At 39.9% G+C, this 24,731-nt stretch overlaps 1 protein-coding gene across 10 annotated transcripts in view; it reads right to left on the bottom strand.

Moving 5' to 3' along the window:
• PATJ (PATJ crumbs cell polarity complex component) overlaps window positions 1–24,731 on the bottom strand; it is a 149,892-nt gene that overhangs the window by 120,177 nt on the left and 4,984 nt on the right. For 5 of the 10 annotated variants that reach the window (XM_071565889.1, XM_071565885.1, XM_071565888.1 and 2 more), the window contains 12 exons: window positions 21,210–21,274; window positions 20,962–21,128; window positions 19,482–19,664; window positions 18,032–18,171; window positions 16,040–16,238; window positions 14,268–14,396; window positions 12,452–12,664; window positions 9,295–9,397; window positions 8,072–8,160; window positions 6,679–6,817; window positions 6,230–6,364; window positions 402–478 (listed from right to left, as the gene is read on the bottom strand). In XM_071565889.1, coding sequence (XP_071421990.1) covers window positions 402–478; window positions 6,230–6,364; window positions 6,679–6,817; window positions 8,072–8,160; window positions 9,295–9,397; window positions 12,452–12,664; window positions 14,268–14,396; window positions 16,040–16,238; window positions 18,032–18,171; window positions 19,482–19,664; window positions 20,962–21,128; window positions 21,210–21,231 — 1,596 coding nt within the window. In that variant the 5' untranslated portion in view covers window positions 21,232–21,274. Of the gene's footprint in view, window positions 1–401; window positions 479–6,229; window positions 6,365–6,678; window positions 6,818–8,071; window positions 8,161–9,294; window positions 9,398–12,451; window positions 12,665–14,267; window positions 14,397–16,039; window positions 16,239–18,031; window positions 18,172–19,481; window positions 19,665–20,961; window positions 21,129–21,209; window positions 21,275–21,427; window positions 21,486–24,731 lie in introns of all 10 variants that reach the window. The other 5 variants (XM_071565887.1, XM_071565890.1, XM_071565891.1 and 2 more) reach the window with 2 other exon arrangements.

The following is a 24,731-nucleotide window of genomic DNA, read 5'->3' as shown; positions in this document are numbered from 1 at the left end:
TAGGATTCTTGTGAAAACAGGAGCTCTGTCCTGAGCTTTCCTTTTCCCAATGCACAATAGAACAAATCATGAATGAAATAATAAAAATGTCACAGATTTTAAGTGGCTGCTATGATGCAGATTTAAAAGGACAGTTGATTTTCTTAAATCACTGTTCCTGTGCAGAATCTGTGCAAGAATAGTATTGATATAAACAGAATAAAATAAAATAAAAGAACAACAAACACCCCAACTCATTATAACATACATTTCAGCCTTGATGTTACAGGGAAGAAAATGTGATGTTACTGATCTGTTCCAAACACTAAACTGTTGTATAAACAGCCTGTAACACTAAGCTCACAAATCTGTAATTTAAAGAAATAACATTCATGAATGTAGTTTATTGAAATATAACATACCATAACTTCGTATTCTGGTCCCAGCAGGTTTTCCCACTTGGATTTCAGCTCATGTGCTGGAGGGAGTGGGACTCTTCCTAAATATGAAAGTGAATATTAAATTTACAAGCATATTGTACATTCAGAAGTACATTTACTTCTAAATACTTCCATAAAAATTCAGTGTAAATAAAAGATTAGAGGGAATAATCCCCCAAAGGAAAGAGCATTAAGCTGAGTCTATCAAACAGTGTAAATCAAAAATGTCTTTCTTGGGAAAACAATGCAAAATGTCAGCTTCTGCTAATGTGTGATTTACTCAGCTGAGAAGCAGAAGAGGTGATGCTTGACGATGGGACGTGAGTTCTGTACCACACAGTCCCGTAAATAAATCACTCTTTCAGGCTGCAAAAACAAATTTCACAGGACTTCATCATTTGTTGCTCTAAAAACGCTTTGCCACTCCAGGGAAACATCATCTCCCACCCAAATGAACCCCCTTAAGGAGTAAAACACCTGACAAGATACTGCTGTTATCGAGGGGCTGTGTCAGCACAATGCAGGCACAGACTTTATTTATACATTTGGCAGGTATAAAGGCTTGTCTACTTTAATTAGGCCAGTAAGTAACATGAGCTTTAATATAAGCTCCAGTTCTAAACCAGTCTTCCGTGGGAACTTGGCTATCTTGACATTTATATCTTTTCAGCTTTCTTACTTATGCAACCAAGGCAGTATTACAGTCATGTAAGACAATTTGACAGAGCTAGACAGCAGAAAATGACTGGCTGCCCTGAGTTTGACCTCAGCCAGAAGCTCAGCTCACATATAAAGTTCCAGGCCCGAGCAATGTGTAACTGGGAAGAATCAAACTCCACGGCAAATTCCAGCCAGCAGCTCCAGCAGCAGCAACTGGGGGCTGAATTACCCAAACCTGGGATTTTTCCCCCCTGAATGACTGCAATAGTTTGTCAGATGTCTAGACAAGGCACAGACCTCTCAGCATTGCTGATGCGTCGCACTGAAATTTGGAATGTAAAGCACAAACTCACATTTTGCACACAAACCACCAAGTGAAACACCTCAAAGGGGGGAATTTTGAAGCCTACCTACCAGCAAAAGCCCACACAAATGGCATGTCAAGCTGCCTCTGCTTTCAACACCTTTGCACACTGCAAAGATAAAGCTTTGCAATACAATCCTCGTCATCACATCATTTGAAAAAACTTGAAGCTTTCCACTCATTAAAAACAAAGAAGTTAACTTGTACAACAACAGAACCCAAGAGGGCAGGGGCTTAAGCTCAGCCAGGGGAGGTTTAGGTTGGATATTAGGAGGAAGTTCTTTCCAGAAGGAGTGCTCAGGCATTGGAATGGCTGCCCAGAGAGGGGGTGGATTCTCCATCCCTGGAGTTGTTTAAGGTGAGACTGGATGTGGCACTGAGAATCCACCACGTCTTGATCCAGCCCTACTGTGAGAATCCACCACATCTTGATCCAACCTCACTGTGATCACCAGCCCAGGGCACAGAGTGCCCTGGGCTGGTGATCACAGTGGGGTTGGATCAAGGGTTGGACTTGATGATCTCAGAGGTCTCTCCCAACCCAACTGATTCTATGATTCTATGATTATGTCTCTTCTGCTCAATTTCAGTCATGCCAAACAAGCAAATTCTGTGTGATCTGCACTGAGAAACCACATTCCTCGTAGCCGAACAACTGAGATCTCACTTGAGAATATTCACAGCATCTTTAACCTACAGGCTCTAGGAGTTACAGATATTCCAGAATTCCAGCAATTCTGATAACAATTTTCTTCTACCAAAAAGACACCCCACCAAGATTAAAAACTTGAATTTGTAAATAGAGGCCACAGTTCTCTCTGAAATAAATTATATCCTTAAAAAAAGGGAAGAATTGTGCTGAAATCCTTTCCCTCTCTGAAATGTAATTAAAGTTTCTCATGTGAGCCTTGTTATCAAGCACAGGCTGATCACTATTGCTACTTCTCAGCTGTAGCAAAACCAGAACACCAGTGCATTCCTCTGCTCCTTCTATTTGCAGAAGGACACAGGGACAGAAATTTCTTAGTCTGTTTTTCTGCTACTACAAAGTCCCAGCAGTGTGAACACGCAGGACCCAAACACCTGCACTCCCCTGGGCAGCCAAATATAGATTTTAAGGTTCACCAGGAGTAATGAATCCCAGGGTCAAGCTCAAAGTTCACAGAGTAATCTGTGTTCAGCTGGCTGAATGCACATTTTTTTTGTCACTTCCAAAACACATTACCAAAATCTCTGAGTTGTTCAGAGCAGGTGCTGATGCAGGTCTCCATTTGAAGTGTTCCCCTTTCTTTCTTTCAAACACACTTTGAAGTCTTTGCTCGGAACTTCCTCGGAACTGTGGAAATGTTGGCTGAAGGGATTTGGATGGAATATATTCAATTCCAATCGTATCACTCAATTCACTCACAATGTTCCATTTTCCCCAAACAGCTTTTTCCACATGGCAGCTAATAGGAAGTTTCTTTCTAGTCTCTTATCCAGCTGAATTTCTCATGACCTGACATATGTACCATGTCTTTTATAATGTGCAAGGCCTCAGAAAAAAACCCCAAACAACACTTCCCAGGGACAGCTTTCATTGGCAACTCTCAGCATATTTAGTCTGTCCTTCTGCCTGCACTTCCATACAGTTTATGATTTCTAATTAGCAAGCATCAAGAATAAACCACAAATGCTTGGCAAAAATCGTATTTGCTGGTCAAAACTGGCATCTTTTCCTGCAATTTCCTCCTTGTTTCACAAACTTACTAACGTTCTATCTTTACCTGCCCTACTGCTGGATCTTTTTCTCCAGCCATCTTCAAGCTCTGGACTCACATCACGGTAAATTTGGGTTTTGAGTACTCCTACAAGGCAAGAGAAAGCACTTCTGCCCAGTCTGCAGCCTTGTTAATTAAGTTAATTGCTTCTACTCTGCTAACAGAGTTCCAGGCCTAGTGCATATTGCAGCCTAAACCAGGTAGCCTTTGTAACAGAACTGCTTAAACACAGCTTTACCTGGCCAGAATTACTATTTAATACCTCCCCAAGAAACACAATTTAATAAGAATTTCACACAGGCTTAAAGGGAAGTCATACACATTTTATAAAACATACCTTTCACATTAAACTTCTAAAACTATTTCCAGAGTTTAGTCAGAGCCTTAAATTAGCAGTATTGACTTTAGCACCGTTATAATGAAGTGCCCATCATCACATCCAAAATAAGCACCTATCTTTGGAACTGAAACTTGGCTATTAAATTCTATTCCGAGGTGAAATCTTATACATTGTATTTCTGCAAGAGTAAAATTTGCAACTTAAATGCTTCAACTTTTTTACAGAGACACACACGCTTTATAGTTGCATAAAGCTTTTGCAGAATGTTGTAACAGAGTTTTTCAGAGTGAAAACTACAGTTTAATCAAGCAATGGGACTTGTTTCCCATTGCATTAAACACTCCTGATTCATTACTCAGTTCCAAGGCCGTGCCTGTGGCATTTTCCTGCAGGCCAGGGAGGACCAGCACAGCTGATGGCATCAAGGGCTGTATCCAACTGTAACTCCAGAGTTTAAATTCTGGTATTTCAAGACACACTGTGCACACAAACACATCATCCTGTGTTCTCCAAGGTAAGGGGAGCTTGGATACACAGGAGAATAAGAAAATCTCATGGTACAGGTGCTACATGATGCTCTGGGGATTGAAATGCAGCTCTGCCACACTGTCCCTGCAGGGAACCACCCAGGGTCCAACACACCTTGAGACTAACAGAGTTTGTTACCTTCAAGTGAGGTAAAAGCAAATTCAGTTCCCAGCATAAGCTGATGCCAGCACTGACACACCTTATTTGCACAGCCCCGATATTAGGTAACAAATCCCTCAGAGAGCTCTCTTTGCACCAGGGCAGACACCTGCAGCCTGTGACACAAGATAACCCAACCACCAGTGGTCAGGAGCTGATTACAGAGATACTGTTCACTTCAGCAGAAACACAAAATACTTTATTCATAGGAAGTTCCACAGTAAGAAAGGACTGGGTAAGTGATACATGACATCATGTGTTGCTCTTTTGCAGACTCTGCCACAGCAAGTGTAAATCCTTCTGGCTTCTCTGCCCCTACATACATCCCACAGCTAAGTTCTTAAGTTATCAGTTCATTGTAACTGCAAATCAATATGTGCTTTCCTATCCATACAGCTAAAACAATGCTTTGATAACCTCAACTCTCAGCTACTCAACTGCCTCTGTTCTGGCTTCCTATTTCTGGGAACATGCAAAAGTCACAACAAAGTCTGGTTAGAAGGCTTGGACAGAAAAGTAAAACAGAATGGAATATAGGAACTGCTACATTTCTCTCGTTTCCAGGCTGTCTTTAATACTGACAGATCTTCAACAATCTTAGCAAAATTGTTATTCATTGACAGCCGTAATTTAGAATCCTCTATTACATCTACATATCTTAGAAATGACAAGGCATAAGGATAATTTATGCTGACTTCAACACAAGCTGTATAAATTCACCCTGAAGTTCCTGTAGAAGAGCCCAGAAATTGAAGTGTGCCTTCTGGAAAGACCTCCAACCTTGGTTCCCAAGTCAGCTAAACCCCAAAGCAATCTATGTCTTTATGACCTGCCTCTGTGTCCAACAGCCTTTGCTGTTAAAAACAGGCTTAATTTGAACTCCAGCTATCAGGTCTTTATGCCTAAGACACGAGTTGTGATGAAGTCACTGCACTGCCAAAAGAGGAAACTGCAACAAACGGACACCTGGGATGTTGTACAGGAAACCAAAAGAATATTATGAAAATACTCTGCCTGTCTAAGGCCTGTGAGGGCAAGATCACAGAATCATTAGGCTTGGAAAAGACCTCTAAGATTATCGAGTCCAACTATTATGGCTGAGGCAACACTGGATCAGGAAATAAATATGAACTACCAGGAGTTCCCTCTCGTGATGCTGTTCACCCAGCAATGTGGTTGAGGGCCCAGGCAGCACAGGAAGATGAACGAATCTTCTCCGACAGAAAATAGGTGGCAGGACACCTCAAGTTATCAGAGTAGGACCAGAACTAGACAGAGAAATCACTGAGCTGGCAGGTTTCAGCTCTATAGAGTTCATAAGATGCATTCCAGAACACTGAAAGTGCTGCACCTCCACTGTCTACAATCTTGAAAAACCCTCCCAAAACAAAGGGGATCACTTTTGACTGGAAGAAAGCAAATTTCATACAAGTAGAATGACTCAGAGACATAAAAGCCTTGAGATCAGGAGACACTTCCTCTTGGAATCCATCTCCAAAGACATACATGAAAAGAAGACAAGGAACACTTAATACAGCTTTGCCAACTAAGTGACCAACCTGACTACAAGACAGAGATGTGGATGAAGGTGTGACACACCTCAACTGTACTGAAGCTTTTGACACCATTTACATCAGTTTCCATAAGGAAACTGGGAAAACACAGCCTAAATGAGCTGAAACCCAGATGGAGCACAGGGATCAAAGACAGCACTAATGAATGGCTTGACAGCCAGTTATGAGAGGAGGAGAACAGCTGCAGGGGCTGACGTGATCCACTGTCTTCATCAGTGGCCCCAGTGATGACACAGAATGCACAGGATGGGGTGGAAGTGTTGATAGACCCAACAGGTAGAGCTTTACTTCAGATGGAACTGAATAAAAAGCACTACAGGGCAAAAGCTAAAGATGGAGTAAGCCATGACAGCCCACCAAGTATTGAAAATGGATTAAAGACAGTCCTAAGGCTCCAAAGAGACTCTGCAAGATATCCTATCTACCTGCTTTATGGAGCCTCTGCTGCTTTTCACTTTGAAGATTGTCCTCCTGTTCTTGTTTTCCCTCATTCTTGGTGTCCACACTAATTTCAGTCCCTACAGCTCCAGGGGACACAAACATTGGAACAGTTGGTTGCACTGTGAGAACAGATGAAAAAAACCAAATCACATGCTGCAAAATATAGGAAGTAGTAACATCACCTCATTAACTCTTTCTTTTATTGTGGTTTGTTTTGGGGGGGTGGCTACACAGGAGTTTGGCACTTGAGTTTCCTGAATCTCTCATTTTTGTGTCTTTCCATTCCCTCTCAGGGAGCTCATTTTCTACAGTGTGCTTTTAAAAAATGTAGGATCATGTGGCATCCAGTTTTACACTGTTAAATCAGGTAACAGTAAATTGAGTGAAAAATAAAACCAGTTGCTAGGAAAAAGCAAAAAAAAAAAAAGATTACCTCTATCTGAAGGTCTTTCTGAAGAAACAGCAGAGGAAGGTTTCCTCCTGAGTAACGTGAGACGGACCGTCTGCCCCGTGTTCCGCAACACCTCCACCACTTCCTGGTTGGTATAATCCTGTATATTGACTCCATCAACCTAAACCAAGAAAATTGTATCAAATAATAGTAATTGTGTTCCCTTCTTAGGCTGTGTTGTGTAGTGCTACACACTGTGAGCAAGAGCCATACTATTCTATGCAGGAGTTACAGGGCTGTTCTCCCAGGACAGCAGTGTTTGCAAAACAGTGCCATTAAATCAGTCACATTTCACTAATGAGATAATATTTTCAAAGTGCACTGTAAAGGGAAGCACAACAGTAATTTCTTCTGTCTTCATGGGGCAACCACAAAACAGAATTTACTAATCTCATACAAATATGCATAGATTTTTCCTTAATTTTTTTTTTTTTACAAAAACAAGCTTGACAAGAATTGTGGGTGAAGCTCCCCAGCAGAGCAGTCAGCCTAGAACTCTCTTCAGTTCATTACCACTGTTAGTTTGCTCACAGATTTATAGCATTCCCCACACAAACCTGAATACACATCTCTTCATTCAATCCACCCTGAACAGATCAATTCTTACATTTGCAGATATTTTAATTTGTACCCAAAATACTCTGTTCACCTCACTGTCAGATCACGCACCAATAGGGGCTTTTCCTGCAGATAAAAGGCTGTATCAATTTTTGCTCTCACAAAGAAGAAGCTGACTTTGGAAGGCCTGGCATAGCACACATTTTAAAAGTAATTTAAACTCACATCTCCATAAATATTATCTCTTAAAACAAAAAGACTGTGCAATCCATTCCTGCTCACACTGTGAATGCAAAATTGGCTATTATTCAATTCACTGTTATTCAATATTTTTTTTCCTTTTTTCTACACATAAAGCTTGGGGTTTTAAACCTAAATTGTGACCATTAACATTTTGATTGTATCCACACTCCACAGCCATTATGGACCACAAACAATGTGCCACATCTTGCAGAATCTTAACCATCCTCCAATCACATTCAATTCAATTGGAAGTTAATGCTGCTCATCTTCACTGCAGGCCAAAAGCCAAGATTCTCCACTCTGAAACACTTTAATCCAAATGCTTGCCTCTTTCATAGTTAACTACTATTTACTACTTCTTTGAATATAAAATAATACTTTAACCACAGCAAGCCAAAGCTCCTTTCTGTCACAAATCCACCTAAACAAATACAAACCACCAAATTATTTCTACTGCAAAGCAAAGGAGGTTTAATTAATTTTGGGAAGTCTCTACTACATTGTTCTATTAGCACTGAGATGTGTAATGAAGTACTAGTTCTACAGCAGTATTTAAGTAGAGTGTTTTACTTACAGCAACAATTTTGTCATGGACATGAATTTGGCCATTGTGGTCAGCAGCACTACCAGGGATTATATTTTTCACAAAAATCCCTGAAGGTTCTGTTGGGGAGGACAGAAACAAGTCACTGCATTAACCTAATTTGCTTCTTTTCTGATTAAGATTTTTAATTCCAGCCTTTTTCACACACTTCCTTCTATCCATAAAGTGATGATTCTGTAAACCACCAGTATTTGCATGTCACCACTCACACAACTTGACACAGAATAACTGAGGATTTCTGGTGGGAAAACCAGCACTGACACAACCACCTGTACATTGACCTCAAATTTTTTCCCTTAAAACTGCTCACAAAAGGCCACCTCCTCCATGGATTCACCCTTGTGCTTACCCAGGCCTTAAACCACAATCACTTAAATCCATGTTGCATTTGATTTCAATAGGACTAACTAGGCTAAAAGTAAAGTACGTGCTTAAGGACTTTGATCAGGACTTCAATCATCTTAGAGCTAAAGAATTTAGTACTTTAAATCTTAATGAAAAAGGACTTTTCTATTTGAAAAAAAAAAAAAAGAGAAACATGGAAGCAGAAATGCAGTCCTTTGTCACGTTTGATTATTAATTCTAATTAGAGTAAGGAAATAAAAACTAAACAAAAAGAGTCAATAAACCCCCTGAAATACTAACACTTCTGCTAACTCAGGCTGAACAGGAAATGCTGATCTTTAATTCCAGTGAATCTTGACACTTCATCCCTCCTTTTCAGGACACTCACCTTCCTCACACATGTGCCCAGCATGGTTTGTGTGTGCTCAGAAAAACCTGTCCACGGGTGCTCCAAACTCCCCCTTGCCCATTGCCCCTCCCCACCTGTGACTCCTGCCTGGCAACACAAGAGGAATTCCCAGGAACACAGAGGGTTGGAGAGCAACTCTGGCTGCACCACATTCCCAAAATACCTCCTTGACTCCCACAAGGAAGGAGAGGGATAAAAGGCACTACCTCTGTGTAAACCAGGTATTCAGTTGGGTCAGTTTTAAAGAGATTATTATTTCTGCAACCAATATCTGAAAGACAAGTTAACAGCTCGAATTTAAAGAGGATTTAGGGGAAAAAACCAACTGATTGCATGTCCCCATGTCCTAGCACAGGTAGGAGCTGTCCGTTTTCCCCATAGTTAAGAAAGGGTATTTGAGAAGTCCCTGCCCTAGGCTTTACTAAATCCTGTAACTCACCCACATCACATGTGCCAGCATATCCAACAATTGTTATTCCCAGGCTTTGCCCATTCTTTTTCACAAGTTCAACGTCATAGGTATCAAAAAGGTTGGTATTATCCTATAAATAAAGCACAAAACAACAAAAAAAGAAATCTCATTATTTCCCAGTACCATTACAATATTGCAGGTTAATTAAGATCTTTAGAAGAAAGCAGTGATTTTGATTTTCCTGTTTTGGGAGGGACTCTATTTGCAGGAGAGACATAACCAAGATTTGCTGAAATTAAAGCATCACCAAAGTCTGTGTTTGCTTGTTAAGTGCTTTCCATATACTTTCTCCACATACCTGTTAGAGGTATAACATAAATATTGAAAAGTTTTAATTAGACTACTCAGGGGCCATTTCCATTTGAACTCCACTTGATAACAACAAACTTCCCAGGCAACCCCTCAAGACAACAAAAACTGTGAGTGCCCTCAGAATTTCTTCTCTCCCTTTGGTATATTGGTCCTGATGTTTGCTGTGACCCTGCTCAGATCTGACCACCAGGAAGCTGCAAGGAGGACTGGAAGTCTCCAGGTTGTCCCATAGGAAGCAAAAGCCTCAATAGTTTGCATTCAGATAAAATAATTTTAAGATCTAACAGAGGAAGGGAAATGCGATGAAATTAATATTTGTAAAGTCTCCTTTGTAAATGCAATGAATTTCATTTGTAAAGTCTCTGCAAAGCTGCCTCAGGATGTCTGTGCAAGTCCCCTCTGACCAGGAAAAATCCAAACTGCAAGGCAAGAGTTCAAACAGGGAACAGTAAAGACACTGGTGAGACCAAAGAGAAAAACAATCAAGCACATAAATCTGGGATTGCAAGGGATAAATTAAAATACATAGAGTTGTTTGTTTTCAGTAATCAGATACAGCCCAATGAGATCAAAAAGATGATGATGAGAGTAAGGTCTGTTAAAGTGATGAAATCAAGAGGGGATACTGCCACTGCCAACAGCAAAAAACAGACTGGGAAATTGGAAAACATTTCTTGAGGGAGTGAAAAAGAGAAGTTTAATCAAATGTTTGCCAAGCATTAGCTTTGGAAGGACCCATATTAAAAGCAGGGCAGAGTTACAGCCATACCTATTCCACTTTTCAATGAAAGAGCAATCGATGGGGAGTATCTCGTTATCACACACACCTCCCTCCACCAGCACAGTCATTAAGCTCATTAAATGCCTCCCAACTCCCTTGCTCCATGAGAGGCTGATGGAGGTGAAGATAAGTTTTGATACTGTCACTAATCTATAGTAAACCAGCCTATAGCAACACTTGAAACGGAGCCTTGAGAGTCCTGCTGTTCTGACAGTGAAAAGCTCCTCAGTCAGGGCTCTAATGCAGAACATTAACAAGTGGAGTCTGGAAAAACCAAAGTGCAAAGTCCTAAATACAGTCAGCACAGGTGGGCTGTTACCATTGCTGTCAGGATCTTTGACAGTACAGACAATACACCTGTTTTCCTGTGCCCATGCACAGGCAGAGTTAGTTTCCGTTATTCTCTACTACAGGCAAATTTAAAAAAATAAATATTAATATAGAAATGAAAATAACCAACCATCTATTAAAAATGCCTTTCAGTTAGTTTGCAAAAAAGGAAAATATTTTTTATTCCAAAGCTCACAGTGGAAGTACTCAGAAATCAGAGAGAAATTAGATTACAGTGAAAAGTTCCATTGTAAATCAGACAAAAAGGGAAAGGTGAATCACTGAAATCATCATTAAATTAATGAAAACATTCAGATTAGCCACTAATCTTGCCTTCAGCAAATCTCCTCTAGCACCAGAAAAAGGAGTTTCTTCAAATATACATATGAAGGCACTATTTAGTTCAGAAAACAGTGCAAGACACTCATCAAGAAGCAGATAAAACTGCAAAACCACTTTTTCCCCTCTAAACTACATAGGAGGCATAAGGAGGACACTGAAGAGAACATCCAGAAAGAATAACATTGCAGAAAGGCTGCAGGATCCACAGTGACAAACAGGAAGAGAGAAAAATAGTACTTTGTAAAGGAAACAAAACTAGGACTATGTTATTTTTTCCCTAATATGGGCCTTGGAAAATATGATCCAGTCAGCAAAGAAGTGACTTGTAACGATGCTGGTTCTCTTGGAAAGCCTTTTGCCAGAGCACCTTTGAGACTGTAACCTCATGCACATCAATCACCACTTCCCATCTCTCTGCCACTCACTTTTCCTACTGCACTGACCCCTCTTGGGAGAAGAGGAGCTTGAGAAGGACCCAAAATACTCAACTGACAGTTTAGTTTGCCAGAGATGCAGGACACAAAGCTCTTGGCTGCCCAGCAAGCAAGGAGGTGAATTTGTAATAATATGACTTCTACTCTGACCTTTCAAATTGGTGCTCGAAAAATAAATAGTTCTCTATTTAATTCAAGAAATTAAACAAGAAAGAAAAGGCTACTCAGATTCTACACCTAAATCTAAGCAGCACAGTAGCAGCAGATGGTACACAAGCACAGCTTTGTTTATGTTTCGAGACCTACTGTACACTTAGTGTAGCATTTGTTGATTTTAATTACTCAAAACTGAAAAGAATGACTTCAAAAACAAGAGACTTTGATATGACCATGATAAGATTTGCTAAAACAAGTTTCAAAATTTTTAGATATATTTCCTATCACAGACAGTAGCGTAGACTATGAAAACATTACACTTATGCCTCATAAAAAGATGATTGTGCTGAATAATTCTGTGTGGCCACAGCTCTCTGGATTTCAGAGTAGGGAAATTCAGAGTCCAGTTTTAAATCCACTTACCAATGATTGATTAGCAAAAATTTAATGAGCTAAGAAGAACTCAAAGTACCACTTATCGATAATGTTTATGGTCTTGGTAATTAAATTACCCACTATGAAATAAATTCTGTAAAGCTGGTCATTCCAATCCCAAGATTATAGGTATTAATAACATACAGGAAAAAGGGAAAAATTATAGAAGGCAGGGCTATAATAATGACCACTTAAATACAAGCACATGATATCTGGAAACTCAAGAGAGAAGAAGCACTTTAGGTCTCAAGAACACTCTGTTCTCTCCTTCCTTTCTGATCACAAGCCACAAAAATACACTTAAAAATGTCATGAGGAAGCACCAGGTACTTACAATTCCATTTTGAAGGGAAGGTAATGTGCTGACTGGCCAGCTCAGAGGGGCTGGTGGAGCCTCCATGACTTCACACGTGGGGTTTCTTGCAACGATCATCCTAACAGAATTCCCACAGTTTCTCAGCACTTGGGCAACTTGTTCACTGGTCATTCCTTGCACGTTGGTCCCTCCAATCTGTAGGATGTGATCTCCAGTCCGGAGCCTCCCATCCTTCACACACAAACGAAAGTAGGAAAAATGTTTCCAGTCTACAAGTAAAATATCTGTTCCATTACAAAACTGAAACTGTGTTACCAGCATCTTCATGGCCATGAGAACCAAAAGGAGAAAACGCCACCAAACTGACCACCATGGCAACACAGTAAATAATTCAAGGACTTATTTGCACAATTATGCACTTTTTTCCCCACTGTTTTGCTCATTTAGGAGAAAACAGAGAGCAACAATGTTTTATAACCTCAGATTGTCATGTACTGCTGTTTCATAGAATACTCCTCAGGACTGGGGTTAGAAAAAAAGTACAGCATTTTGATTTAGGACTTCCAGAGTTTTCTGTATTAACCTGGCAATTCTTTTCTCATATGACCAGCTCCAACTCAAGTGAGTAAATCCACTGAAGGTAACAAGACTCCACACAAACCATTTTTTACCTGATAATTATGCTTCATGATTTACATCATAATTTCTATTATAAGCAAACATTTCCAGGACCAAACCCCAGCTGGTATCGATCAGCACAGCCCCACCACCTTTGGGGCACTGATTTATACAGCAATCACAGAGTTATTCCCAGAACCAACTCAAACTCATTTACAAACTCATCCAATTTTAACATGTATATACATCATTATTTCACGTGTTCTTAATGATGTCCTCATTCAGCTGAGAATGATGTGGTGGGTTCTTAACTTACAGGCTTCATTGGTAGCCAAAAGACTTTATTCCTTACAGCAAAACAGGTGTTGGGCAATAATTAAGGACTACTCATTTATACATGACAGGTTTGGGGGAGACAGTCAAGCAAAAGCCACTGTTTTTTTTTCAGAAAACCTCTTCAAATTTCTAGTTTTGATTTCCATCCTATACTAGAGGAAGTACCTTAGACTTTCTTTTGTTTATATGCGTTCCAGTCCTCATATACTGTAACTCGCCATGACCAATTCACTTTAAAAATCCCAATCTGTTTTGTTATTGCAAGTGTTCTACTCAAATGCAACACTCAGCACAGAGTGTTTAAAGATGAGCAATCAAAGGGTGCAAACTGTACCTGTGCAACTCTAAAAGGCATCAGGAGCTTCAAAAGGCTTTTCATCAGACCCACATGTCTCCTGCAACTTGGCAGACTGCAAGACAGGGATCAAAACCCCTTGGAAATGCAACCCACTAAAACCAGGGCATTTTCCATCTCTAAACTGAATCTTGCAATGCAATGACATCAATGGGGAAGATCCTCTTGCCTGACAATTCATTTGACAGTTTGTCCCCATAAACGTTGCCAAATTCTACCGAACATTTATCCTCACCCAGGAAATACACAAAGTATTTCAGAACCAGCAACTTTTCAGGATTTCTGCATGTTCAACAACGTTACAAAAGCTCAAGCATTCCTAAGAAACAACATAATTTATATCAGGTGCTGACTTTCTCCTCAATCATACCTTCAACATATTTATTTATGAAGTCCATGCTGGCATTCAGACTTTGATGCTATCAGCTTCCTTTTGTTTAAGTGTATTAGTTTATTTTCAGACTGTCAAAGCCAGTTAATTATACTTTACAATCATAGAAGAAGTGACATAATATAACAAATTACCCGATCTGCTAATCCCCCAGGAACAATTGTTCTTACAACTACTCCACTCGACTTTCCTCCTACAATTCCAAAGCCTAAGCCCGAACCATCGTTAATCAGCTCAACGTCTTCAATGTGGCCCCAGTGAATCTGCAATTAATAAAAACAGGAGATTTTCATTTGAGTCATCATTAATGGTTCTCACTTTCACATGAATGACGAGAATTAATCAGAGCAGCTTTCTGTCTCTACCCCACATTTTGGAGATCTGGGGGATTTTGGTCACTCAGCTCCATTTCCTCATAAATACGCAGTGGGATTTCTCATCTGTTTTTAAACACACATTTTGTCCTTCTCTTTCAGGATAACAGGATACAAGGAAAAAGCTTGACTAAGAAAAAGCAATTTTGAGATCTGCCTGCCAAAATGAAAACTATCCTTTCAGTCTTTCATAAATCAAGAACACTGCAAACAAGAGGGGAAAACAGGGGCAAGGAGCTTGCACTGGCCTAGTTTTTACTGAGCATTGCCCAAATTCTTATTTCTGTTATTTCACTTACTCCAAACACCACCAGGACTGAATTAATAGCACAGCACAATATTCTGCCATACTGAATTGGAAGCAAATTTTCCAAGCTACACTGCACCATGACCTTATGTTCTACAAGACAATCTGAAAATAACAAAGCTGTTAAGCAACCCAAACCCAGCCAATGTTTCTGTCAGATTAATATCTCATAGAACCCAAAATGGAGCAGAGTAGGCAGATTTAAGTCTTCTGTGAATAAAGGATTTATTAGCATACTGAAAATCTTTGCCAAAGCTAGTTAAATATCATAAAAGAAGTTTAAGGACCCCCTGTAGAGATATATATTTGTATTTTATTTTGTTAGTCTGTTCAGTGCAGATCTTTCAATGAAAAAGCAGTTAAAGTTTAATTCGTTAAAATTTCCAGTGCAATAAACAGTATTGATTATCCACTAAACCCTTCAGATTTCACTATCTGTGTAATAATCATGAGGGAAATAATTACCGAAAATAAGGAAAAGCGCTGCTTTCACCCAGGTTTCTATCACAACCTACCAGCATAATAAATTAAGATTCCAATATTGCAATCTCTGAATTTAGACATGCAGTTTGCCCAAATTCAGTGGAATTTGGTCCACCTGGACCATATGGGTGGAACACAGATGGAAGTTCAGCCCTAGTTTATTATATGTCCAAGTGACAAAATCTCCTTTGTCAGGAGAACAAAATGGGTTCACAATCAATGAAATCTGCAGATAAAATAAAACACTGATAAATAAACAGCAACTGAGAGGTTCCTTAACAGGTAAGTTTTGTTTGTTTTAAAAAACAAAGACAAGCCTTTTTGGTTTGAGCAGTGCAAGTTAAAATTGGTTGGGGTATTTCAAGCAGTGCTCATGACAGTTTATGTTTACTCTAAGATGTAATCAGAGCATCTTCAATTGCTGAGCACAAATAGGTTCAGCTGGGTGTACCCATAAAATGCTTTACCCAACTACGCTGAACAGACCCTGCTGCTAAGAGTATGTTGATCTACTAAAGCTTCTGCTATCCCATAAAAACCCAGGATCTATTTTATAACAACTCCACACAGCTTTGCAATGGGAGCCTCGTGCTTATTGCACGGAGTCTACATGAAATGTCATCACACAGAAAACCTGATTAAAGAAAAAAACCCCTGCATGTAAAACTTGCTGACACAAACACTCAGAGCCACGAACAAACCACCCAGCACAGTTCACAATCCCAGTATTACAGCAACTCACAGGCTCAGGTGGTTTTGCATCACTCAGTGAGCCAGCTGAAGCTCTGCTGTTCCCTTGAAGGGGCTCCCTGGCCACCACCAGATGCAGGGACCCTGTGGATTGCTGGAGCAGGGCAATGGCGTGCTGATGGGAAATGTTCTCATCCAATGGGGTGCAATTAATGGCCAGTATGTGGTCATTTTCCTTCAGCCTTTGATCCCTTAACAAAACATTGAAAGCAATTTTTTAATGCACCAGAGTGGCTTCACATTGGGCTCGTGTCATTTAAATATGAACATGCAAAATACACAGTTGTGTGAGGTTAAATGTTTATATATTTTATAAAGCTGCTCATTAGGCTGCCTTCACCAAACTCCAAGCTACATGCAATCCATGCTGTACTGCACTGCCCAGACAGTTTGTTACAGCTTTATCATGGTACAAAAATCTGCTCAATTTTTTATTTTGCTTCTATTCATAATTTAATTGAAATTCTCTTGTCCTTTCTTGCCGATACTGAACTACAAAGCAGAAAAAAATTATTTTGTAGTTACACAATAAACCAGGAAGTATTCTTTGTTGTGTTTAGCATTACATGATACTATCTGTAAGCACCCACAACTCAGGCTTTGATATTGTTTTGTATCATTATTTAATCTAAAGACCAACGAGCTGCATACTTATATTTTACTTAAAATTTACACTGTCAAGCTTCACACATGAAACTTTCTCTGAGCAATACACAGTTCAGTTGGTACCTTGAGATAATATAAATTTCACAGTTAATTCACCCCAGTGATGAATTTAGACTTGTGACAAGAGAGAAACCATCACTCATCTCCTTTATTAAATATTCATTCCGAGCACGAGACCAAACTGTTACATAGACAGACACTGCCTTCAAAGCTCTGTAGGAATCCGAAAAAAAGTCTCCAGGAGATCTTGTCTCAGAAACAAAATGGGAAGCATGCTGGGGAAATTTATAAACTCCCAAACAATGTAACTGCACATCTTAACTAAGGCATTTTAAACTTCCTTTTTATCATGCCACGTTTAAAATGTTTCCCAGAAATGACTTTCTTCGAGCACTAACCATATTTTAGATTCTCTCATCAAAGAAAGTGAGCAGCAGGTCATCAAATCCTAAAGTGAGATATTCACCCTCCTTTTGACATCCGGATCAGTCCATCTGTCTCCACTTTGAAAGAGCCTTAATATGCTTTTCTTTAAGTGTTCTCTGGTGTGTTCTCTGTGGGCCCATCGCCATTATCATTCCAACCTCTCCCCACTCTTTTTGTCATCCTGTGTTGGCACTTCCTGACATGTGTTATTTAAAAAGTGACACCAATGACTTGAAATCTAGACACATTTTCTTGAAACATAATTCCGAGCACTGCATTTGTCTCATGCCAACTCTTGTGGTTTTACAATCACATTTTATTTTTAAAGGATTGCTCTGCCTTTTGTTGTTGGGTGAAAACCCACAGACAATACAGGAAGAAACTGCCTGAAGCCCTGATTCTATGATGACATCTGTGCAGGGATCTGTCGGGAGGAGTGGATCTAAATTTACACAGGAAACAAACAGTAAAACCAACTATAAATAAGGCATTGTCAGAGGCACATAAATAAAGGAACAAGGGGGAGGAAAAAACTCTTTCAGGGTACACAATGCATAAAAATTAAAATGGAATCTAATTTTTATTTTCCTTGTATTCTTTTCTGAGTTTTCTTTTGTTTTTTTAATCAGAACTCAAGATTCTCTGAAGTGAGTCATGACTTCTGGAAATTCCATTTATGAATGGCTCAGATATTTAAAACTCATCTGAAATCCGATCCTCAAAACATGACTCTCCCTTTAGCTGAAAAGCCAGAATTCAAGATACCACCAGCAAAATATCCCACCAGATAAACCAAACAAACATGTTATTCCAGTGGAGTTTTCAACGTGAATGTCATGACTTTTCCCTTCATGGAAAATACAATTTCCCAACCCAATTATAAAGATCTCACCTGTCAGCTATGCCTCCTGGCTGGACTTCCTTGACAAAGATACCAACTTCTCCCAAGCTGGGATTTCTGAGGGCAACCACACTAAATCCAAGACCTCCAACAGAAGGTTTATCAATTTTTATGGATTCTATTTGTCTTCCCTAATAAAACAGAAAATAAATTTATTTACTAATTTTTAATGCAACAGGATGAGCTAGTTTAAAATTTATGAACACAGAGAATGATTTTCCTCCTAAGACTAAACAAAGGCAAAATACTGAATATGTTATTTCTATAAAAGCTCCTCCATTTATTATTTTTAATATAGCAATGTATTGGATATGCAAGCACTCTGAGGTTCAGAAACCTCAGGGAATTTAAGAGCTGCTTTCACACTTCATTCATGTTATGAGATGAATTCCAAACTGGATGAAAACTATGAAAGAAGTGCTGTCTAGAGCAATATATTTGGGATTTCTGGAAATGCTGCACAGCTAAACGAAATTACTTGTCTTTTGGCTCCCCTTGCTTTTAATGCTGATTTTGAGGTGTGTGTTCAAAAGATTGCAGCTTTTAAATGAAGAAATTAATTTCCTTCCCCTCCCTGCAACTTCACAATTAACGCTGAAAAGAAGTTTGCTTTTGCAACTGCCTGTTTTTCAGTTCTAATACAAAATTTCTGGGGTTGTTTACTGGGAAATATTACTCAGAGAATGCACTGCTATCACAGCTGTTTTATCCAAAATAATGTTCAGTCTTTACTGCTACATCTTTTATCTGATGAGTTAATGACATGCTAATGAGAAGAGTTATGCTCAAAATATTACAGCTACATTAAGGTAGTCAATTAGCAACAGTTACTTAATATAGAAAGGCATGACTAACCAATTAAATTAATGGTTCAAAGTAACACAGAACAATACATTTGTGGTATAACTGCCAATCCCACGTGGGTGGATGTTTGCACCTGTACCAATTCTGAAGGAATTTAGCGTATGTTACATCCCAGGTTCTTAAAATCCACAAGGCAAAGTTAAGTCACACTAAATGAAGAGTTAAAATATTACATGCTAGTTCTTTTAATCCTTTACACTGTTCATATATTAACAAAGTTGGTACATTTCCAATTTAAAATGTACTTGGTAAAACAAGTGTCTCCATCAAAACAAGTTTCTGCTGAAAAATGTCCATTTTCAATTAAGTGTCATCAAATACCGAAAATGTTTTCTGGCAACTGAAATTTCTTTATTGTGTTGGTGTGTTTGGCAGAAAGCAAGACCAAAAAAATTGGCAAAGAAAGACAAAAACAAAGCCACTTTCTATTGCTGACTTTATCTTCCACAGGGAGAAGTTTTCCCAAGCACAATTCTACTCTCTACTGGTTAGGAGGCACCACACTCCCCCTAGACTGACCACAAAAAAGCTTTGTGAAAATACAGTCCCAAGGGAAAATAAGTTTGGAGAGCCTTACCTTTGCCATTTGTTGGATGATCATGTTAAATTCATTCACTCCCAGGTCTGGAGTGAAGGGAGATGCTTTGGGTCCAGGTGGACTGCGAGGGGTCCCAGCAGTGACTGATTTGTCAGCAAACACGAGCAGCCCCCTCTTGGTAAAATCAAAATCTACTGAGCGGTCAGGAGGGATGTAATTGAGCTGTTAAAAATGAACAAAGGTGTGAGAAAACTATAAAAAACAAAAATGGGATTTCCACATATACCATTTTGTGTGCAGACTGCCAAAGAAACAAGCACACACATGTTCATATGTGAATATTCACACAAATATATCCATCTGTATAAAGCAGGCAATGGTAATATATAAGCTATAACGAAGCTGCCACACCAAGTTTAAACTGGTTTTCAGAAGTTCCCTGAATGTTTCAGCTGTGTTTCTACTCCACTCTTTTCTCTCTGTTTCTATCATGCTTCTTCCCTGCCCCGTGCCCATTATCCTCTTTTCACTCTGGTATTCCAGAAACAACACATGCAAGAGCAGCAAACATTAAAGAGACTCTCAAGCACTGTTACAACTGTCAGGCAAATCTGTAGAAAATTTTGGCACAAAAATCCAAGTATTCCAAGAGCCACTCAGGAGCCCAGGGCCTGGTCTGTATTACCCCTTGCCCAGAGAGAGCCTTGGGTACAAACTAACTACCACTGAACGTGCTGTCACTGCTGGAAATTGCAGTTCTAGTCCTGACTGACAACAGAGAAATGCAGAAATATTCTGGTACAGAGAGGTTGCTGCTGCTCAGTCCCTGGGTTTGAGTTTGCTGCTGATTTTAAGGTAACTGCAGCATGAGACCTGTTCACACAGATGTGTGATACCCACAAAATCTAAGTGGCAGCAGGAATTATAACCAAACCACACAAGTTTTAACCACTGCTGAGGCCAAGGAATTTTAAAACCAGCTCAGGGAGGCCTACATCAGAGCTTGGCAAATCTTCAGAAGGGGTTTTCTAGACTTTCTTTGCCAAAGCAGGTTAACCATTCTTGTAAAAATCAGCAGAAACTAAGTGATGATGTCTTTTAAGGAGAAAAGATGCTGCCAGTGAGCTGATAAACAGTATTCAGCTTCTGTGAAAAACAAAGGATCCCAATTCCAACATTGTGCAGAACTCAGAGCCCTGGAGCTGATGTTTTTTGCAGATATTTTTTGCAGATGTTTTCTGACCAATGTGGTTCCCAGCGCCTGCCTCTCCTGCAGCCCTTTCAAAGCACGTTGCCCATGACCTGTTAGCTGTAAAAACCCTTCTGGTTTCAGCAGTGACTGCAGACACCAACTTCACAAAGGGAAAAAAGCCCAACATCCACTCACACCAACATTCACTCACACCAGTTACAGCTTATTAATGAGAGCGCCGTCGTTAACACACGCCCACACACCCTGATTTGAGCTCTGCACTGCCCGTAGTTCTCAGTGCACCAACAACTCTGATTTTACACTCACTTGTTCCTTCAGTTGCTTGATGGATTGCTGGAGCGTCAGGATCTGGTTGAACAAGGGGCTCCTGAGGGTGTTCCGCAGCACAGCCAGGTTTTCCTGGTGCTGGGAGTCCCTTTTCTCGTGCAGCTTTGCCTGCAGGCGATCCAGGATCTGCAGCACCTGCTGTTTATCTGCACCACAAAGGAGCCCAGTTAGGGATGGAGCTTCCCTGCCCACTGCCCCACAAAAGCAATCCCTTCCACACCACGTACCTGCTGCAGGATTTTCTGGCATGTTGAGGGTATTTTTGGAATTACTCAGGATAACCTAGATGAGGCTTTAAAAAAAATCAAATTAATAAATGATATATCCAAACAGAACAGTAACACATGATAAATGCAATAATAAGATGCTAACAACAAATTTAATAAAAAAATGCTACTACCCCCTATTGCTTACCCCAAAACATTCCATAAAGCTCTTAACATACCTAATTGCACTGTGGCCTCAGCACATCCAAAAATTTTTCCTTGTTCTCTGTGCTTTTCCTTTCACACACAGGAAGAAACACAAACAACTTTCAAATATGAGTAAAAATGCAGGTTTATAAAAACAAACTGAAAAGGGAAGAAAAGAAAACCAAGACATAGCTATGCTTAATGACATTATTTTGACTATTAACACAGATAAAAATCTATTATTTGGAAGATGCTTCCCACCTGATTAATTATTTGTAGACAGTGTACTCTTATGCCAACAGCTCAGCCCTGCTGTGTGGCAATAGAGGTGAAATGTCGTGTTTCCTTATGAAACAGTGAGGTTTCCTCCACTCATGGGACAGCACAGAATTAAGGTCCAAAATGGGACAAGTCAATCCCTATTTCAACCTCAGGTCAGTTCTAATCACAGCCTCAGTGGTGAACAGGTGAGAGCAGCCTGTTCTCCTGCAGGAGTTTGCCTTTCTCTTTTCTATGTACAAGCTTTTAAATAGCAAAATATCCTTTATCAAGCTTTTAAGAAGCAGAATATCCTTTATAAAGCTTCTCCACAGTGCCAAATGGAACAGGTCTCCAGCTGGGGCTGAGGCCTAGATGGCAGTATAAAAACAACAGACTTGCAATTAGCAGTGATGATAAATTTGTACCCTTGCTTGCATGTTATTAAGTTGATGTGGAGCTTGTCATTCTGAATTCAAGCAAGGCAGCTCTACCAAAACATACACGAAGAACAAGATTTCTTCCCTTAGTACAAGCTCCTCTGAAAGAAGTCAGCCATTTAACAGCACAATTTACATATTTTTAATTCTATCCAGTCTGTAACTGTGCAATTTCAGAATAACATATTTGGAATTATTTTGGAACAAAGATAACCCTAGCTATATCCAAGGGTTGGACTTGATGATCTCGGAGGTCTTTTCCAACCCAATCAATTCTATGATTCTATATATATCTATATATCTATAGATATATAAAAGGTATTTATTTAGTTTTTTAATCTTGAGTAGAAATAAGGAGTAGAAAGGGTCATATGGTGAATGTGACACCAGGGTAAGCACATCCAGGGCCTCTCTCCCAGCAGGACCTCTGATCCTTTCAGCTCTGCCTCTGACACTGTCTGTGCTCTCACTGAAAACATCTGGAGTTCTGGGAGGACAATGATACATTTAATGAAATCTCAATTATGCAGGTGAGTAACTTCTCTTCTCCTGCAGAGTTACATTAAGCTGATTTAACTAATGAAAAAAAATAAGTGGATGGAGGTGTGTCACAAACCACAATTTTAGATTTATGCACCCTTTGCTGTGCAGATCTGAGCAGTTTTGGCTCCTGGAGGAATTCCTGCAGAACTTGGTGGGTTTGTGTGGTTTCCACACAGGGTCAGGCAAAATGAGTCATTTTGCAAGGCTATTAACAGATTTAGGAGGCCATTTTAAATCAAACTCGTACCAAAAGTTGAGGCAGCAAAGCCATGCAACCCCTGAAAGATTTTCAGGAATGCATCTGAACTTTTGAAAGTGCTGCAGCTTTATTTTCTTTTCCATTCGAAATAAAACACTTCTAAGAGCACAGCAGCCTTTGATTCTGTGCTGAGATCTGGTTCTGAAGAACAGATGAAAACACCATTTCCTTACACACTCCTGAGTCTTCATCTAAACCAAAAAGACAAAACTTTAACCTCCTCGACTAAAAATACTGCATGAACATTAACAACACAGGACAAAGAATATGGAAATTTGTTCTTTCTTCCCAGTTTAAGTTCCCTCCATTTGCTTCTCTCCTCTGTTTTTCTACTTCACATCAGCAGATAAAAGAAGAATAAAAACTCTGAAGCAAGAGAACCAAAATCAGAAACGGATGAAAAATAACTCCTATGAGGAAAAGTGGCCTGAAATACCTTTAAACCAGCAGTGGGGTGAAGAAAAGATTAAATCCAGGAAAGAAATCCAGCATGGAAGGAAATAACAACGACTTGACAGCACCGTGCCCATCCAAGAGCCAAAGCCAAGAGGCTGGTCCAGCTCCCCAGCCTTCTTTCATGCATTTATTCTTCCCTTCCCATCTCTATTCATCTGATCCCATAGTGAGCTGGAACAGGGAGCTAAACATGCAGAAAAAATCCTTCACGTTTTGGTAGGGTGAGTTTTCTGCCCAGTTAGCTCTGAGCTGCCAGCACTGGCAGAGGGGGACGAGAAGGGACAGGGACATGCTCACACCTTGTAGTGGGAGCAAAAACTGTACCCTGAGAAATACCCACTCCAAAACAGCCTCAAAGGGCCACCCTGACCATCCCCAAGATTAATCTTTTTCCCATCACAGAGGGTGTAACAATAGCAGATATGATGGTGGGGACAGACTCGAGAAAATTGGAGATTTAAATTTAAGGAGCAGAATTTAAGTTCCATCGAGGCTGAAGTTCCCTGGAGAAGGAGGTGCAAAAGGGGGGAGGGAGGAAAATCCAAACGATTAAAGAAGTTTCAGCTTCTTGTTTGAGCTGCTCCAAAGTATCACTAAGTGCCCCTGCAAACCACTTGTGCTGGTGGATGCCCAAGTGGATCTGGTGTAACAGTTAAAGTTTACACAGCACTGTGGGATTCCTCGTGATCAAACCTGCCTCCAGCCACCTTGCAATGCTTTTTTGTGATTTTGGGTTTGGTTTTTTTTTTATTCAATGTTAAAACCATCCTCAGTACTTCTTTGTTCTCCTTTCTTCAATAAAAAGAGAGTGGAGGAAAAAACATTAAACAGTTCCTTCTGGTGTGGCAGAATCCCTGAAAACATCAAATTTAGTTTTCAGGTAATGGGTAGTTGAGGGCAGGTCTCTAAGACTGGCTTTAGGGCACCAGAGAAAATCACAGCTCCATGTGTTATTGGTCTCTTTTTGCTCAAATGTTATTATAAAATGTTTTCCAAACCCACCCTAGGTCAGAGCGTGGTGTCAACAGACAGTTGCTAAATTAGAATGTCCATTCTTAGGTGTTAATTTTGAAGAATGATCCAAACCACTTTGGTTTGTCTTGTTAAATCAGTTCATCCCCTCCACATTCAACTTCCTTTAACTCCAGTCTCTGAGTTCTACAGACATTTATCTTATTGGTAGACAAAAGTGCAAACCTCAGTTCAACATTTATGTCCCAACTCTCAATTTAACCACAAAATCGTTGAGAAAATGATGAATTTCAGAGTTGAGTCTCTCCTACTCCCAGGACAGGCCCCACACTCCAGCACAGTGTGATTTGGGGTTTCACTGTCTTCACTTCTGGGAGCTGAATTCAATCCATCTGAGGGAGCGGGAAA

Source organism: Pithys albifrons, chromosome 10, assembly GCF_047495875.1.
Source record: "Pithys albifrons albifrons isolate INPA30051 chromosome 10, PitAlb_v1, whole genome shotgun sequence".
NCBI classification, from domain to species: Eukaryota; Metazoa; Chordata; class Aves; order Passeriformes; family Thamnophilidae; genus Pithys; species Pithys albifrons.
This window is presented reverse-complemented; position numbering and strand designations above follow the sequence as displayed.